This window comes from Peromyscus eremicus, chromosome 4 (genome assembly GCF_949786415.1).
Source record: "Peromyscus eremicus chromosome 4, PerEre_H2_v1, whole genome shotgun sequence".
Classification (NCBI taxonomy): domain Eukaryota; kingdom Metazoa; phylum Chordata; class Mammalia; order Rodentia; family Cricetidae; genus Peromyscus; species Peromyscus eremicus.
The window spans coordinates 118,598,331-118,617,504 of record NC_081419.1 but is presented as its reverse complement, the minus strand read 5'-3'; the positions used below and the strand labels follow the sequence as shown (position 1 = coordinate 118,617,504).

Sequence of the window (19,174 nt, the reverse complement as noted above, 5' to 3'; positions counted from 1 at the left end):
CTTAGAGTCTGAGCTTCCTTAGAAGAAACCCCAGGGTCTGAAGAGATGCCTCAGTGGTTAGGAGCACTGGCTGCTCTTCTAGAGGATCAGGGTTCAATTCCCAGCACCCACATTGCAGCTGACAACCATATGTAACTCCAGAGTCAAGGGGCCCAACCCCCTCCTCTGGTCTCCTTGGGTACCAGGAATACACGATGTGTCCAGACAAAACATCATTACACATAAATAAATATAAACCTCTAGAAATAATAAACTTTAAAAAGAAAGCCCACTATGCAGTAGTCCCCACATTGTGAAGAAGCCCAGATGCATGGAGAAGCCACATCTACCCCAATACCAACAAGATTGTTGAGCCATCCTATCCTTGAATTCTTCCCAACAAGACCATAGAAATTGGTGATCAGACACACATCATCCCTGTGTTTTGCCCAAACTGACCTACTGCATTCATTAACCATATGCCTTAGTGGTTGTGCTGTGGAGTGGTTTATTAAACAGCACTCATAACTAGAAAGGCAAGTTGCAGAATGAATGATGGATGGGCCAGTCATCTGGCAGAAGCTCTGGTACTCTGGGTATGGTCCCCAAAGACATCTTATGGCAAGGAAGCAAATGAATGATGTTCATAACACTTTATTTCCAAAACCAGGAAGCCAGTCCATGGGTCAGAGTTCGCCAAGCCCTGCTTTAGGCAGATCAGTGATTTATTTTTCCTCGTGCAACACAAAGACCTGAAGCAGGCAGCTGCGACAGTTTAGCAAGCTGCTGGTTGGTGCTGCCACCATCTGAAGGCTCAAGGAGAGCTGGAGAATCCATTTCCTGTGTGGTCCACCCAGGATTGACAAGTGGAACCACGGTCGCTGGCTTTCCTTGTAGCACTGCTTGAGTGTCCTCACCACGTGGAGGCTGGGGTCCCACAGAAAAAGCTGTTCAAGAACACAGAGTTGAAGCAATGCTTCAATGCTTTCTGTGGTGGCTTTTAATGTCCTCAAACTATTAATTTTTATTACCATGGGTCAGCTCCAAATCAATGAAATAATAGCTTGGGAGAGCCAAAATACAAGGAGGTCGCAGACACTGAGAGACATCTGAAAAGTATATGGCTACAGTACATGCCATATACCTGGACATCAAGAAAAGGGACCTGCCATCTCTGAAGGGAAGGACCTGACAGTCACTCAAGACATTTTCTGTCTCCCACTATTATTATTATTATTATTGTTGTTGTCGTTGTTTTTGTTGTTGAGTGACAGCTGAGGAGGCCTGTACTGCAAAGGATCCCTCTAGCAGGTGGAGTTAGCCGAGGTTAGGAGGCTTTGAAGGCCCAAGACTAGACAGAGAACAGCAGTCCTAAGAGGCATCTTTGAACAGACCAGCTAATGCTTGCTTGGCTTCTGGCCTCTGTTCTGTATCAGACTTTTCCTGAAAGGGTGGGCTCTGTTTCCTCCACTGTATTATGCAAATCAGTTTGCCTTCCTTTCTGGGACAACTGCCCGTGAGACCCTTGGTTTTCCATCTCTGTGTCTTTCAAAACAGCTCAAGAGATTTCAAACATCATCAGCCACTCATCTCAGGCTGGACCGCCAAGCCAGCATCTCTGGGGGATTGAAATTTTTGCAGGTTTCTGATGGGATGTCCAGGTTGCGAGCTTCTCCCACGAACACACCAGACCCCTTTCACTGTGGCTAGAGCCAGGACCAGATGTCCTGACAGCCATCTCCCATGTGTAACTCATTTCTAGCCTGTGGTTTCTTAAACCACAAGTTCATTATCAGCGACTCCTTACCTAGGTCCTCCCTCGCCTACACTTTGCAATTTCCATTTAATCCAAATCACTTCATTTCATTGCATCATATTGAAAGATCCAGGCTGCAGATTCTGTGGTCACTCAGGCCCTCCTCTCACCCCAAGCAGCACCAGCAACACTCCACGGGCTCAATTTCATCCATGCTGTTGATAAATGTTCTGTCTGGAGAAGAGCCCTATAGCATTCTCCCAACGAATTCCTGTGAGGGATTTATCTGCCACAAATATCCTGGCAGCGTCCTTATCGCTACGATTTCCCCCAACATCCCTCACAGCTGCTCTAGGGTTGTAAGAGCATCTGTATTTCTAGCACATTCTGTGACGGCATCTCAGGCCTCCCCCTGCTATTTTTTTCCTAGTTTCCACAAATCATTCTAGGAGCCAGCCCAGCATTCTCCTGGGGAAAATGGGGTGCGGAAAAGAGAACTGGGTGCTTCTGCCTCTTCTGGGGCCAGATTTTGGCCAGACATTCAATAACGGCTGCTGCCCTTAGTGGCTGTGCGCCCCTAGGCAAGCTGCTTTGTTGCTCTATGCCTCCATGTCTCACCTGTGGAAGGAGGAAAGGAGTGCTTTTCTCACAGTGTCATTGTGAGCATTAATGTGAACGTGTGAGGATGCTGAGCTTGGCACCTACGGAGCACTGTGGAAGAAATGGCCATTGCCATCACCATTGTTGCTGATGCTCCCATTATTCCAGCAGACATCTGCCCCAGGAGGGGTATCTCTTTCTTATACCTTGTAAGGGGAAAACTATCCACGTCTTTAATTGTTTGTGTCTCCATCTTCAGTTTCCAAGGATGGACATTTCAGGCTACTGGTCTTATCTTTTCCTTTTTTTCTGCTTATTTAACACTATGAATTTCCCCCTAAGCACTACTCATTCCATTCTGCACATTTAGGTAAGTTGTTTTCATTTCCATTTCTTTCTAAATATGCTACAACTCTGTCAAGAACTCTTTTTTGACCTGTGGAGTTGGAGGAGAAGAAAATGTGATCAAGATATATTGCATTAAAAAATTAAAATAAAAAAGTATGTCACTGAACGCTCAAATATTTGAAGATTACTCCAAAAGTTTCTTCCTTCATTAATTTCTTTTTGTTGTTCATTTGTTTTTGCTTTTGTTTGAAACAGAGTCTCTCTGCATAGCCCTGACTGTCCTGAACTCACTCTACATACTGGCTGGCCTCAAATTCATGGAGATCTGCCTGCCTCTGAGTTCTGGGATTAAAGACATGTATCACAACACTGGCCCTTCATTAATTTTGAGTGTAATACTATTGTGGTCTGAGAACTGACTTTATATGGCTGCTATTATTTTAAATGTTTAAGGCATATTTAATGATTCAGAACATGATCTCTCCTGGTGAATGTTCCATGCATGCTTGAACAAAACTGTGGATTCTGCTCTCTGTGAAAGGAGTATTCTATGAAAGTCAAGTAGATCAAGTTGATTAACAGTGCTGTTGAGGTCAACTCTATCTTTATTGCTTTTCTGACTTCTGGATCTATAAATTACTACCAGGAGGATGTTGAAGACTCCAAATACAAAAATGGATTCATCTATTTCTCCTTTCAGTTCTCTGGAGTTCTGCCTCCTGTGTTTTGATGCTGTGTTGGTAGGCACATGCATGGCTATGTCGTCTCAGAGAATTGACTGTGTTTACCATTTCACAGCACCCTTCTTTTTTCGTGGCAACTTTATTTGTTCTGATGTCTGCTACTAACACTGATACTTCAGTTCTCTTTCAATTAGTGTTACCATGGTATATATTTTCTCATTTTTTTTATTTTCAAGCTATCAGTCTTCATATTTTAAGTGGGCCTTGGGGGTTCTAAGGTGCAGCTTAGTGGTAAAGCACTTGCCCAGCATGTCCAAGGCTCTGGGTATGACCCCCATTACCACAAAATAAACAAATATAGAGGTTTCTTATAGAACTCTTATAGTTGTTGCCATAGAGCTTAGAAAATACATTTTAAACTAATCTAAGTCTCCCTCAGATAGCTCCCTACCACTTCACCCATAATGCAGGTACCCTGTGAGGGCCATTCTCAACCCCCTCCTGTGCCTTGTGACATTGCTGCCATTGATTCACTTATCCATCTGCTGTCGAATACATTGGTGCTGTTGCTGCTTTCCATAGGTATGTTTGACTGTTTCAGAGACCGGGACAGACTCTAGAGTTCGTTTCCAAACCCAGAAGTCCTGTTTGAAGAGAGGCAAGGCTTCTAACTCTCCTAAATAGGAAGTTACTCCCAGTCCCCTCTGGAGAGCAAGGATCCCATTAAACACTGAAAGAGCCCTTATTGCATTAAGTACCATACTGGATACTGCAGGGACATCATGACTGCAGAACTCAGACACAAGTGGCTCTGACCTCCGCAGCTTACAGATGAGGAAATGATGACTGTCTGCTCGTGGGCTAACCAAAAGAGACAAAAGTACAGAAACTCTGCCGGTTCCTTTACTGGATCCTGCACGAAACGCTACGAAAGACATTATCAAATAAACTGACACATCATTAGAACATAGACAATAAATTCAAGAACAGAGCATTAAACACATTGGAGTGGCAATTGTAGTTATGAAAGAAGGGGTTCCTATGTAACTTACCCTCAGATATGAACACTATTAGCCTCAAACAGTTCAGAAAAAAGGGGCAGAGCGAAACGACAAAGTAGATGGCCCCAAATGTTAGCCACAGATAAGTCAGAAAAGTTACATAAGACATTCTTTGTAGTTACTGTAGCTTTTCTTTGGTAAGTGAAAATTATACTCAAAAATTTTAAAGTGATCTTTTTAGTCTTTTAATATAACAGGTTCTAACCCTACATGCCTGGAAATCCCAGGATTTCCCTCCATGTTTTCAGTGTTCTCTGTATCACTGAGCTAAAATTGCCAACATGTAATCTATTTTTGTTGCTGAAGCTGCATTCAGGGTGGTTTTTCTGAAGTAGATGATTGTTGTCCTGGGGAAGGATTGGCATCAGACAAGCCTGTTTGTGTAGTCAACTATTGGAATTAGAGGATTGTGATTATGCCCAAGGCCTTTGCTCTCCAAGCAGAGCACAACCAAGGCTCAGCTTCCTCTGGGATTGCATCTGGGCAGGGAGGGGGCGCCCTCCTTCCTTGTCCTTGAGAAGCACACATCTTCAGGAAGTAGTGAGCAACACAGGAGACTATTCCCTGCTGTCTGGTATCCATGTGCCATTTTTGTTTTTTCTTTTTAATGCAATATTTTAATGCTTTGAGAATTTCATGCAATGTATTTTTAATCATATTTGTTCCCTACTCACCTCTTTCCCCAACTCTTCCCATATCCACCCACCTCCCTCCACCTGTTTTTTTAGTTTTATTATTATTGTTGTTAGATTTATACATATAAATATATAAATACAATTTGCTGGGTCTATTTATTATTACTTGTACTTATGTTGTTTAGGGCTGAGCTCTTAGTCTTGGATAATCAATTAGGGGCTCATCCCTGGGAAAAACTGATTCTCTCCTTCTTTTTTTTTTTTTTTTTTTTTGGTTTTTCGAGACAGGGTTTCTCTGTGTAGCTTTGCGCCTTTCCTGGGACTCACTTGGTAGCCCAGGCTGGCCTCGAACTCACAGAGATCCGCCTGGCTCTGCCTCCCGAGTGCTGGGATTAAAGGCGTGCGCCACCACCGCCCGGCCGATTCTCTCCTTCTTAATAGTCATTAATTGTCTGTAGCTCTTCATCTAGGGATGGGGCCTGGTGCAATTTCCCCTATCCATGTTGGCATGTCAACAGGTGTTGTCATTGTTCAGGATTCCATATTATAGAGATTTCATAGGTATAGCTTCCCTGTTCTACATAGAAGACACAATCTCACAGTAGATGGTCCGCTAGCTTTTGCAGTTTTTCTGTCCCTTCTTCCATGACCTTTCCTGCAGGGATTGCTTTGTAAATGTATTGGTTGTGGGTTGGACACCCACATTCAGTTGTTCTCTCCATTTTGACCAGCATGGCTTTCTGTATTGGTCTCTGTTTGATGCAAAAAGAAGCATCTCTGATGAAGGAGAGCTACATTTAGCTGTGGGTATAAGGCTAAGCACTTACAGTGCAGTTAGAAATTATACTGGTTCAGCAAAGTGGAGACTTGAGGTTCTCCTCTGGGTCCATGGCCTCACCAGCTATGGGTAGTTGGCTAAGTTTACAGTAGCAAGAATAAATTCTCTCCTAACTGAGCAACCTTAAGTCCAACTAGACAGTGATTGGTTACCTCTGAGATATAAGTTCCACTCCTTTACCTTTGGGAATATCTTAGAGTATCTGGTCACTGTTGTGGTTCAGAGGCATCACAGCTGGGTAGGACCTTTGACTGCTTTTCTCCCATAGAAGTTTGCATAGCACCTCCTAGTACTATGAGAGGTAGTCCTGAAGGAAGAGGTTTCCAGGCCAGTTCCAGCTCAATTCCTCCAAGTCCTGTGTCCAACTTGTGTGGTATTTTTACCAATAGGGACTTACCTTTTAATTCTAGGAAGCAGCCAAGGGCAACAGCAATAGCCTATATTGTTGGGGGGGGGTCTCTTGGACTCCCCTGACCAACAACTTGAATGGAGGTTTCTCATACTTTTTAGCATGGTTTCTGGTACTGGGGTCTTCTTATTGAACAGAACATTCTGTTGCAGAATATTTGTGTACACTGTGAAGATATGTCTATGCCTAAGGTACCTCCTGATTGGTTGAATACAGAGCTGAATGGCCAATAGCTAAGCAGGATAGATAGGTGGAATTTCCAGGGAGAGGGAGGAAGAGGAGGAGGAATCTAGGTGCTTGGATTATGCCAGCAAGAAGCCAGGAGACATGGAGAGAAAGCAGGTGGTTCAAGATGGAAGAGAGGTAACACCATGTGATAGGACATGGATTAATTTGAATGAGTTAATTTAAAGTATAAGAGCTAATTGAGAGAAGCCTAAGCTAAAGTCCAAGCTTTCATAAGTAGTAAGTCTCCATGTCATTATTTGGGAGTTGGCTGGGGGTCCAAAGGAAGCTCCAAATGCAACATTCATAGCTCCTTGTGTCAGAAGAAAACAAAACCAAACACTGAAAGGAGCAGTGTACCTACAGACAGCCACCAAACCTCTCTTCACCGGGTATCCTGATCTGATCTGATCCCAGAGTTTTTGGAACCCAAGCCTAAACCAAGAGTTTGCATGGAAAGCTTCAGAGTAATCGTAATACTCCATCCCCCACCTCCATTCTTCTCTCATTGTGGCAGGATGGGCAGAGCTTCGGGCTTCTGAGCTGTATGTCCTTGGAGCCACCACCTGGAGGGCTCAGAGTGCTCCTTTGAGGAAGCATTGCTACTGGAACAGATAGGCAGAAGACTTGGAAGTCAGGTGGCCTGATGAGGGTCACACCTTTCATCACTGGCTTCAAATAAGAAGCAGGAGCAGAGGCTTCCAAGCAGATAACGAGTTAGTCGCTCCTTCTTGCTCATGCTTTGTTCTGGAGCAACATCGGCTCTTCCCACTCTATGCACAGACTATCTCCAGCCATTTCTTCAGCATGCCACCCTAAGCATCACACCACAATGAAACCAACTCTGTCCTTGGTCAAGAGACCGCTAAGATCCTGAGACCAAAGTTCATTTTCTCTAAGATGTCACCAAAACTGACACAGGATCTGGTGTGTTGGCATTGCTCTCAGGCAGCTGCTCTGATTTTCTGAATACCCTGACAACGGACACTAATAAACGAAAGACTTGCATTATGTCTAAGCACCTTCCTTGAGACTCCCAGAATGCTCCATTTCTCCAGGTGTGTTCTCTGGATACATCCCGAGACAAGCTATCTGTTATTACCTGAATAGTTGTGTGCCCTAGAATGCCAATCAATGCCTTGAAAATTCCCTCAGATATCCATCCCTTCCCAAGAGTTTGGGATGCTTGCTTGGCTTGTTGCTACATTTACTGAAGCACCCTCCGCTGCTGTGGCTTTCTTTCTTGTCTGTTTTAGTAGACCGTGTATCCTGGCTCCAGGCCTCGGTGCATATATGCTTATGTGCCCAGAAACTATCACTCTAACAATGGCCAATGAATGAATGATACCCGAGAATCAGGGTGGTTTGTTTCAAGCCCTGGATTAGTCAGTGCTTCTTTAATCTCACACAAGTCAGTTGCCTTCTTGGTGGCTCCACCTATGCAATGGTGATGGATCTTCTCTAGCGCAGAACTAACCGTTCCAGCAAAACAATTCCCGTATACATTATGGTTTAATGGAGGAAGAAGACAGCTGAGGAACTCTGGAAGGGGAGGCTTATTCAAAGATCTAGCATGCCTGAACTTCTCTGCCTCAGCTGCTCATTGAAGTTGCCTGGGGAATTTCACTGGCTTTTGACACAGGACTCTGGGATTTTCACATCTCCCCCCCCACTCCCCGCCCCCGCTGACTATAATGTGCAGCTTACACTGAGAACACTGGCTGACCCTGGAACACGATGCCTTCACCTCGGTGTCTAGCACTTGAGTCTTCTACTTGGAATAAGCAAAGGCAAGGAATTCCTGAAGCTTAACTACATCAGCATCAGCTGGAGGGTTGTTGAACCCAGAGTGCAGGACTGCACCCAAGTTTCTGACTCAGCAGCTCTGGGGCACAGCCTGAGATTTTGTTTCTCAGAAGTTCCTAAGCAATTCTGCTTCTCTGGGATCTCCTCTCTGAGAACTACTGGGTTCAAAACACTGTGTGGCTTTTTTAACAAGTTCCAACTAAGGCCTGCTGGTACCTTTTACTTTTTTTTTTTTTTAAATGAATTTAGGCACACGTAGCTGGGTGGCGACTATATAGCATGGTATGGTGGAAATCCAGAGACTTGTAGACCCATGAGGTATTTGCATCCCTTCTTTTAAGTACGGGAAAAATGAATGCCCTTGTCTGGCCTGTAGCATAATACAATGTGTCCACACAGGGCACTCACCTACCCAGCAGAAAATTCAGGACCTCAAACCAAGCTTTGAAGTGAAATGGGGCTGAGTACTCAAAAAGCACTTTCTGCTAGCCACAGGGGCAGCCTACATGACTCTGAGAGAGCAATAAAGCAATTTTAAAAAAGAGTAGGAAAGTCCCCATAATGTTCCAAAGAAATGTACAGAGAGAGAAACGGTGTCAGTGTGCGTGACTTTAAGCCCAAAGAATAAAGCAGTAGAGGCAAGTTCATTTCTGCAGGAAAGACATCACTGGGACAAGACGGCCAGGCACACATCGGGATTTTGAAGAGCTAACAGAGCCAATCGTGTAGGTGATGGCAAAGCTGACAAAGAAATGGCTAGCAGAAGTCCACGAGGCTAGAGAAGCAACATGACCTAGAGCTGGTAGCCATGAAGGCTGTCAGCTCCCCTGCACCTGAAGAGGGTGAATCCTGGAAAATTCTGCAGGGGAGAGGGGACTGTCCGCAGTTGCTACAGTCTTTGTGGAAGACATAGCCACCCTCCCCTCGTTCCCTCAATCTCCACTGCTCCTGCCCACCAGCAGTCACCTTGGCCAAACCTAAGAAGCAGCAAGGCACAGCCTCCCAGGCAAGAGCAAGGCACAGCTTGCATTGCAGATCTACAAAAAGTCATCATCTGGAAGAACAATGCTCGAAAGGGGTAATTAATTACAAGAACAGTGTCCAGATCATGACTGCAGGTGAGAGTTATGCATAAGGAGCAGATGAACAGTGAAACATGGCACTGTAGCCAATGCTATTTTCATGCATTTGGTGGTCGTCATGTGGGCCAGAAGAGTGGGATCCTAAGTCTAGTTTCAAATCCTGGGGCTCTATTACCTAGTGGAGGTTTGTATTATGGTATGAGTATGGAATGCCCTCATAGGATCTTGTTTTGAATGCTTGGTCCCCTGCTGGTCCTGGCATTTTAGGAAGCAGGACTTTGCTGGAAGAGTGAGTCACTAGGAACAGGACACTGAGGGTATCTTATCCCTTCCCCGATAGGTATTCTCTCCATCCTCCCATCCTTCCTTCCACCTCTGTGTGTGCACATGTGTGTTTCTGCCACGTGCTCCTGCTACTGTGACATTCTGCCCAAGCACACAGGGTCAAGAGATCATGGTCTGAACCCTTTAACTTGTTTTTCTACCAGGTATCCGGACACAGTAATGAGAAAAGTAACAAATACAGTTGTTGAGAGACAGTTCTCTCCAGCGTTTCCTCAACTAAATTGGCTCTGGGACTCCATTTCCAAGTTTGCACACGTAGCCCAGAGCCACAGGAGAGTGTCTCCTCAAAGCAAAGATCAGGCAGTCTAGACAACCTGGGGATCCTCAGTGTCACCTGGTTTATGGATATGACACAAATATTGACTCTGCAGTTGCTGCAATATGCTCAGCCCTGTCCTGGCTCAGGGACCCGTGTTCTTCCAACAAATACTGCCCCCCAATCCCAAACCGAAGCAGGCTCACTGGCTGCTGGTCAGTCAGGTAAACTGCCATGCCCTTCACAGCTCCTGATTGCCACTCCCCTCTCTAAGTCTGTTTCTTCACTTAACATGGGAAAAACAGAAGGGCGGTGGTGATCAGCTCATGCTTGCAAAGGGCTGAGGCTAGCTTTTGGCCATGGGTAAGTGCTCAACTTAACTACTTTATCTACTCCTATAAACAAACACTTGAAACTGAGAAAGGATAAAATAAGTATCATGAAAGTAGCCTTCAAGCCCAAGGTAGGTGAGGAGACGATTATAAATTTGAATGAAATAAAGTTTCAAAGGGGATTTGAAATAATTTTAAAGGTGTGGTACAGACTGGGATTGCCATGGGGTAACTTTAAAAGATTAATGCTAAAAAACGAGAAAACAGAAAGCCAAACACATCCAAAACCAGTTTTCAAGAATGGATGGCAGATACTACAAACATCCCAGTTGGATATGAGCTCCTAGAACATTCTAGAATAGATGATTATACAGACAGTTTGAAAGACTATGAGAAAGAACCCAGTAAATTGGGAGGCAGGATGAGTTCATAAAGTAACACCTTGTGCTACACTGTATTCTTTGACAAGATCATTAGGTTAATCACCAAAATGCTGTAAAATAGAACATAGCTTGGTTTCAGCAGGAATGGACAACAGGGGCAGGAGGAACGTGGGTTAAAAGATAAGATAATATACCTGCTGATCTGAAAGACGACTTCTTGTGGACAACCAGTCCCTCCTGAGTGTTGGATTTAGCCAAGAATTAAAACTAGAACAGGTCTAAAGATGGCATGAAGCTGTGAGGAAGGGCCAACATGACTGCAGAAACAGTTCAACAGACCCCAGGCTGAGTCCAGTAGGATTGCAGTGATTGTATGGGATGAGTTTAGGGATTTCACTTACCTATAGGCTCCAGGTTATCCAAGAACGGGATGTAGATACAGCAACAGCGTCTGTTCACCTACGGGATGCACCCATGCAGGGTGCTGCTGGGACTTTGAGTACCCTCTTGTTTAGTCTTCCAACCACAGTGCACAGGGAAGTACTGCCTCCACCTGACACAGGAGGGGGGGAGGCCTCTCTCTCTGGCCGCTGGAACAGGAGCTTATCCCAAGGTTTCCCTGGTAGCCAGGTCTATGCCATCCCTTGGCCTGTTGAGACCAACATGCACATGCTCACATCAAGGTGCCTTGGGCATACAATGGCAGAGCTACAAACCAATTTTCTAGGTTCACAGTTACAGGAAGCATTGCTGAAATACCAGAACACATCAGTCTCGGGAAGACCGGGAGATAGCCATGTGGACATTGACAGGAATAACTACGAATGAGCGGACCTCACTACTCTAAGGTCTAGAGGTCCTTAGCCCTCTGCGTGTCCACACCCAGTTCTACCAACCTGCTGGCAGCTGTCTGAACATCCTTCCTGTCACTTTGAGACCATTATACTTGCATTTTACCCTCCTCCATCACCCACTGTGACTGGCCATCTACCTCTTCCTACAGAGCTCTCATTCCCCTATGGGAAGAGGCCCTTTTGTATCTAAGCCTGAGCCATCTTCTCCTACAGAGGGGCCGTCAGCTGAAGCTCCTTCAGGGGACCACCCCAAACTACTTTCTGTTCACGGACGGAGCCTTGATGCTTACTCACCCCTGGTAAAGAATTAAAACAGGCTGTGAAGCCCTTATAAATACCAAACACATTATCCTAAAGTAATCTGTTAATTTAGATTCGGCAGTTGAAAATACCACAGTATCAGGTAATTTCTTAATGGGCATTTAGGGCTGGTTTTGAGGAGCTCCAAAATTAAACGCACTGCTGTCTGGACCTCAGATGAGAATGAAAACTCGGCAGCACCTAAGAAGGCTGGCTTCCCTCAAGCGGCAGTCTCCCTTGTCTTTCCTAATACAGTGGAGAGAGGCCTGACTTGAAGTTTGCCCAGTTTGTGATACAAGGTTGTTCTGCTCTAATTTAAAAGGACTCCCATCAGCAAGGAGTTTACAAAGAATTCTGGCAGTGCCTGGCTGAAGAGGGCGGGCAACGAGCCATTAATAACAGCCAAGGCCACCTCTCTGGGTCCTGAGCCACTGAAATGACAGTGGGTCAAAAGGAGTGGGTACTGGCAGGTGTGTTTGTTCCTTAGGATCAAATCAGTGGATATCAAGTTTTGTCTACATCCCTCCGTCAGCACAGCTCCATCCATCCTCTCAATGCGGCATGGTAGAGGAGCTGCCCTGCCTCCCTCCCCAGGACCACCAACCACGAGGAGAGGCTGTGGAGCATCCAGCCTCAGAGGATGCCTTTATTTGGTCTATGTTTTGTGTAGCCACAAGTGCTTGTTCTGCTATAAAGTAAACCACAAAAGGCAAGATTAAACGGCTCTTGCTTCCTAACATTGTCGGCACACTGCTCTGTTTAAAGAGCTGGGCCTAAGATCTGCCAAGGCTTCTCAAAAAAGCCATACATGGTATGACTCTCCTCTCCCATCCCCACACAAAAGAGGTTTTAACAGACAGTAAACAGCAAGCTTTATAAGTAAGCAGAGATGCTAGAAAGGATGTAAAGACAGAAGGGTTTATCCTGTGCAAGCAGAACTGCGCCCAAAATCTAATTTTAGCCTTTACTCCCACAGACAGACTTGGAAACAACCTCTCTTTCAAAGGAGGGTTAACGGGTGGAAACTGGTGCTTTGCTTTTGATGGATCCTTGGCTGTTCTGGGGTTTCTTCTTGACCTCAGATCGTGTCTCATCATGGTGGCCTGCTACACTGGACCTTCCCAAGCCACTCTGGAGAGTGTTCACTGCCTCTCTGATCCCAGGAGCCGGAAATGATCTTCGTGATAGTGGAAATACTTCCTTCCATCCAATGCTACATTTTTCTCATAGTCATCATATGCCCTGCATTTTATAAAGGGGATTTTTAAGCCAATTACTTGAAACAGGAGATCTCCCTTCACGTAAGTAGGTTCGGGTTTTCTGTTCAGATGACAGAAGCTCCCAACATTACAATCCACTTTGGAATTATTTTGTTAGAAAGCCAGCCTCCAGTTAATGCAACTTATACCCACTGTTCCTCTCATTATTGCTGACCCAGGGTCTCCCCCCACCTTTCAAATTCTCTCAAATGTTCTCCCCCAGGCTAAAGAGCCTCAGCTCTTCCAGCTCTCTTCCTCATCAGCCACTTCGGTCGCTTGGCCACTCTCTGCTGCTCATGCTCCAGATGGCCTAAGCCCCTGTAAAATGGGGCCCAGAAACAGAGCTGCGGACAGGAGAGCATGTCGTTTTAGCACTGTCCAAACATCGAGTTCCTAGTTATTACTATTCAATCCTCATCTCCGCTGACTCCAAGGACAGGCTGCAGCTGTTCGGTGAGCATTAATTGGTGCTGATAAACTGTGGTGGCAGGAAAAATACATGACAAATCTGCTCAGCGATGCATGTAAAAAAGGGATCTTAGTACATGTATTCATGTCAAATCCTACTTTGGTAAATCAGACGAAGTTGGGGTGGGAGCTTTTTGGACCTCACTGTCCATGAGCTGGGAAAACTGACCTGGATCGGCCCTGGGGTGCAAAATTTTCAACCTCAAATGTGGATATTAAACTATCATACATTTTGTCAGATGTCTGTACTGGTTCAGAACAAAGACAGATTTCACTAGGTAGCAAATCCTTTCCTAACTGTACATTCCATGTACCTTGAAGGTGGGTTTTAAATGCCATTTGAGGTTTGTTTTTTTTTTTTCCCCATACTTCCTAATGCTTTCACTTGAAGGAGACAAGTGGGTCAGACCAAAGGGACTCAAGTCATTATAAAGGTCATGGGTAGACAGTATCAGCATTACCAAAATGCAAAAAGAGGAGGGGCAAGACAAGATACATTTTAAGAGCTAATAGCTAATATCAGCAATAACAGTATTTCTCAACATTAAATAGAGTTAAAAATGACTGCTATAGATGTGCACTCGTCGGCTAACTCCTCTGGCAGCATGTGGTTCTTTCTTCACATGACTTGGTGTAGTGACTTGGATGTACACACCACAGGGCAGCTGCTGGACAAGGTCTTCTGTGCAGCCAATGCCAATGTGGAAGGCCTTGTCCCACTTCCCAGGTGGAGCAGGTGCCTCTATTCTCAATCCGAATGCTCTGGCCATACTGAAGATGGATCCCCAGCCCATCTGTATCCCCCTTCCTGCCACCACTTCTCCAGGTAGAATGCCATCAGTCATAAAGTACCACAGATAGCCTCTCACTCTGCAACCAGAGGTCTGTGTGAACCACTCATGGAAGAACTCTTGCAAGGCCTATCTGAAATGAAGTATGGATACATATGGTGGGTTCAGACATATCACATTTCTACAGACAACATCATTAAACCAACACAGCAGAATTTGTCTAATAATAAAGTAGTGTGTTCAGATTTGCGGTTTTATTATTATTTATTTTTAGAAAAAAGGAGAAAATTTACAAGATGCAAAGTCTCATACAATATGGTACTGTTAGTTGCCTAACACCAGCCCTGCCTTGTGACTCAGTGATGGAGACAACATGGACATCAGGGATGTGCTGGAGACTGATCATGGGCACAAAGAAAACACCACAAGAGACTTGAGGACAGATGATGCTGGGCCAGCCTGTTCCAAAAGCAAGCCAAGACATGATAGGAAGCAAGAAAATCAATGGATCTCTCTCCTTGGGGGAGGCACAGGTGTGTACCAATCACGGGCATTTCCCAATCCCACAATACCTACTACCCCATCAGACCACAGCATTACAGGAAATGGAATGGTCCTTTGGTGTTTTTCTGCAGGGATATTCATGTTCCCAGTGTCTTATTTCTGATTTTCTTTTCATATTTGAGTCCTGAATTCTTAAAGCGGTGTAGGGGCTTAGCATCTTGAATTTTTCAGGATCCGGTTCTGCCAAATGGTAATTTGCTAAAAAGAAGAAAGAGAAGACATTGCTAAGGCAAATTGCAAAACCTGCTTTCAAAACCTACCTCTAGGCCCAGAAGTGTAAAGAATTAGCTCTTCACTTCAATCATCACTTCAAACTCACACAAAAGGCCAGGCAGTGGTGGCACACGCCTTTTATCCCAGCACTCAGGAGGCAGAGCCAGGTGGATCTCTGTGAGTTTGAGGCCAGCTTGGTCTACAGTCCTCTGTAGACCAGGACATCCAGGACAGGAACCAAAACTACACAGAGAAATCCTGTCTCCAAAAACCACAACCAAAAACAAAAACAAACGAACAAAAAAAACCCACAAACTCACACAAAGACACAAGATCACACTGCCTCACTTATTATGAAAAATCTAGCAACTTGTGATATGTAAACCCAAATACCTTCTCACCAAAGTATCTCCACAATAACCTCAATGTTTGAGCTCAAAAAGATACTAAATCAAATTACCAAATACAGTTTTTTGATTGGTTGGTTGGTTAGTTTTTGGGTTTTTTTTTTTTTTTTTTAATTTTGTTCTGTCTTCATTTTTTGAGACAGGATCTCATCCTGTAGCCCAGGCTGACCTAGAACTCACTATGTAGTCTGAGGCTGGTCCTGAGCTTGCAGTATTTTTCTTACCTCAATCTCTTAGGATTACAGGTTTGAACCACCATGCCCAGATCAGAACATCAAAGAGAACTCTCAGGCAAATTAAAGTGTATTTGAAGTAAATGAAAAGAAAAATACAATATACCCAAACTGTAATATTCACCAAGTCATTGCTCAGAGGGAAATTCATAGCCTTTATATTTATACTAGGGGGGAAAAACTGTCAAATCCATAATCTGAGTTTAAAGACAGAATGATCCTCAAAATAAATCTAATCGCAAGAATAACCAAGAGAGAAACAGAAACCAATGAAATTTCAAATGGAAAATGACAGAAAAATAAATTAAAACATCAATAAAACCAATAAACCTGGCATTGGGCTTTTTATTTGGCAACCCATGGCTTATGGAAGGAGCATGATCCCTTATGTAAAGTAACTCCAATTAAATTCTTTTATGTGTGTGTGTAATATATGTATGTATGTATGTATATATATTTGAACATGATAAAGTAATAGGTTTCTATATGAATTTTCAAACAAACAGTATTACTTACTCCTCCCTAACCACTCCTCTGGCCTGCCTTCCTATCTGAGTGCTAAGTGTAGGATACCTTCCCTCAAATCAGAGGTGTCCAAGAAACCACAAAACAATATTAACCATTATTTTTGGTTGCCCACCAGAACTTGATTATAAGATATTGTTGCTGAAAAACCACACACTTTGGTCACAAGGCATGGAGAAATCAAGTTGGTACTGACTAGCAAGCTTCCTCCCTGATGGCTAGCTTTCATAGTCCTGCAGACTGTTGGGGGTTCAAAAAAAAAAAAAAAAGCCAATAGTAGTCTAATCCAGCTCTTAACCCTGGGACCTACAATATGCCTGTGCATGCAACAGTGACATGAATGTTATGGGAATAACCAGCCATTCTCTGTTTAGTTGTTTTTTTTTTGTTTTTTTTTTTTTGTTTTTTTTTCTGGAGCTGAGGACCGAACCCAGGGCCTTGTGCTTGCTAGGCAAGCGCTCTACCACAGAGCTAAATCCCCAACCCCATCTGTTTAGTTTTAAGGCTTGCTCCACAGGATGAAACACATTCCTAGTACTATGAATCTGTCCAACAAGCCATGGTTAGGAAATTCATAAGCCCCAGAAGTGAACCTACTACTATTATTTTGCTAAATGGACATAGCATCAAACTGTTTTTTAATTCATATCTCTATGCCCATAGATTAGTACAGCTCACAAATCTTATCAGAGAAGTTTCTTTGTGTAGTGATCGGCAATTAATGCAGAAACAACTGGTCAAAGTGCATAGAATGAGTGTACATGGAGAACTCAGGCACAGATGGGGCTCCAGGACCATTGCGGAAGAGAAGGTGTAAAGACTGTAAGAGTCAGGCTGGGGAAGAGCAGAGCGGAACAGTGTCTTCTGCACACGACAGGACCGCTGCACTCAGGAGCTCACAGTAGCTGTGCTGTCCTCAGATCGAGCCAGTCATCACTCCAGCACAGAGGAGGAAGAGGCTTGTGAGCCCCCATGCCAACAAAAGAGCTATTGACAGATGCTTGCTTCTGGAGGAGGAAGAGTCGGTTTTTCTATAAGGGTACGGCCCTTAGTAGGTTGGCCACGCTTCAGCGGATGGCCCCATTCTCAGTTCTTAGGAACTGAGAAATCACTCAGTAGCAAAATTACACTTAGGAAGTAGCAGTTATAGTTGGGAGTTCCTAAGACCATTGGAAATATGTGTTTTCTGATGGTCATAACCCATAGATTGAGAACCACTGTTCTAGACTGTGTCAAATTGCCATAAAACTAAACAGCATATAAGATATGGATAATATAATAATCTGAAAGTAAATACATCAACAATTGAGATGTCATACCAGGGTGTTTGAATTGTAAGTTAACTAAACAATAATTTTAACTGGGTTAATTCTTATCAATATAAGGGATAAAAATGCAAGTATCAGTGCAGACCCTATAGATATTTAAAAAAAAACAGTAAGGAGGCAAGTGTGATGGCACATGTCTGTGATACCAGCACTTGGGAGGCTGAGGCAGGAGAAGCATACATTTGTGAACATCCTGGGCTGTTTTGACTTTTGCCTGAAAGAAGTTAATTAAATTAAATATAAATAAAATAAAATCTATATATCACAATTTCATCCATGTAGGGTAAAAAAATGTTTTTTGAAAAACAGGTACAAATACTTTTTAATATCAATGGGAGTTGGGGGACTTGGGATCTAAAGATAGCACAAGGAAGGAATAAACTGGGCACTTGTTCTTGGGATAATTTTTAATACCACTCAAAAGATAGTTGTCTTTTGATATAAAATGTCCAAGTGAGCTTTAAATTATAAGATAATAATGTGACTTATGTGAGAAAAAAGTTTCAATTATATATGGAACTGTCAGTTAATCCTAAACCAGCCGTGATGGCTCGTGTCTATAGCCCCAGTATGCAAGGTAGGAGAGAGCAATTCAGGGGGATTTCCATGGGCATTTCTAGAGGTCAGCCCTGGCTGCATAGTGAGTTCCAGGCTGGTCTGGGCTACACACTGTGATCCCATAAAAAAATATGAACAATTGTCTCATGTTTCCCTCTGTGATTTTGAGGGTACAATAAAATCTAGCTGACAAACTTCCAAGATTAATGATTAGAGGATTTCTCATCTAAAAGTTGAACTAAATTCCAAAGCTTAACAGAGCATTTTCTATTCCCTCATGTCTAAATGCTACCTAGATGGACTTCAGGGAAAGCCTAAGATCCTAATAGCAAAACTATGAGGTAATACCACTCTGTGAGTGTGCTTTCTGATATCTTTAATACCACCCATGAATGGATACATTGAGGAGTTAACAGTTGACTATGGAGGCCCCTGAGTGCAAATAAGAAAAGCCATCAACACCTGAGGCAGGTGGGAGAGCTATCTCTGTGGTCATAAGAGCGGGAGTGCTGTCCCTCACACATTCCAGCAGCAACTCTCGGGAGAGCAGGTCCTGCACCTCTACAGGGCAGCACAATAGAGTCAACCCTGCTGATGGAGGTGTGGGTAAGCCATCCCCAAAGTTATGAATATGGGAAAAATGTCCCCATTTCTCATTTGTCCCGTGGTGCCATGGGCAGGGGAAAGATGCTCTCCCTCCCCTCCTCCCACCAATACCTGAGGCAGGTGGGAGAGCTGGCCCTGTGGTCACTAGAGAAGAAGAGCAGGTCCTGGATCTTGCCTAGGCAACACAATAGAGTCAACCTTGTTGACAGAGGTGTGGGTGAGCCAGCCCCAAAGTAGTGAGTGCAAAAGACCTAGTCCCACCCCTCATCTGCCATATGGTAGCATGGGCTGGGGAGAGATGCCCTTCCCCCACCACCTGTCAATGCCTTA

The 19,174-nt window shown here is 44.1% G+C and overlaps 1 protein-coding gene across 2 annotated transcripts in view; it reads right to left on the bottom strand.

The window, feature by feature from the left end:
* Positions 1–14,655: 14,655 nt before the first annotated feature.
* Positions 14,656–19,174, bottom strand: part of Dtd1 (D-aminoacyl-tRNA deacylase 1) — a 176,555-nt gene continuing 172,036 nt past the window's right edge. For both annotated transcript variants that reach the window (XM_059261563.1, XM_059261562.1), the window contains one exon: positions 14,656–15,172. In XM_059261563.1, the coding sequence (XP_059117546.1) occupies positions 15,125–15,172 (48 nt within the window). In that variant the 3' untranslated portion in view covers positions 14,656–15,124. The remainder of the gene's footprint in view (positions 15,173–19,174) is intronic.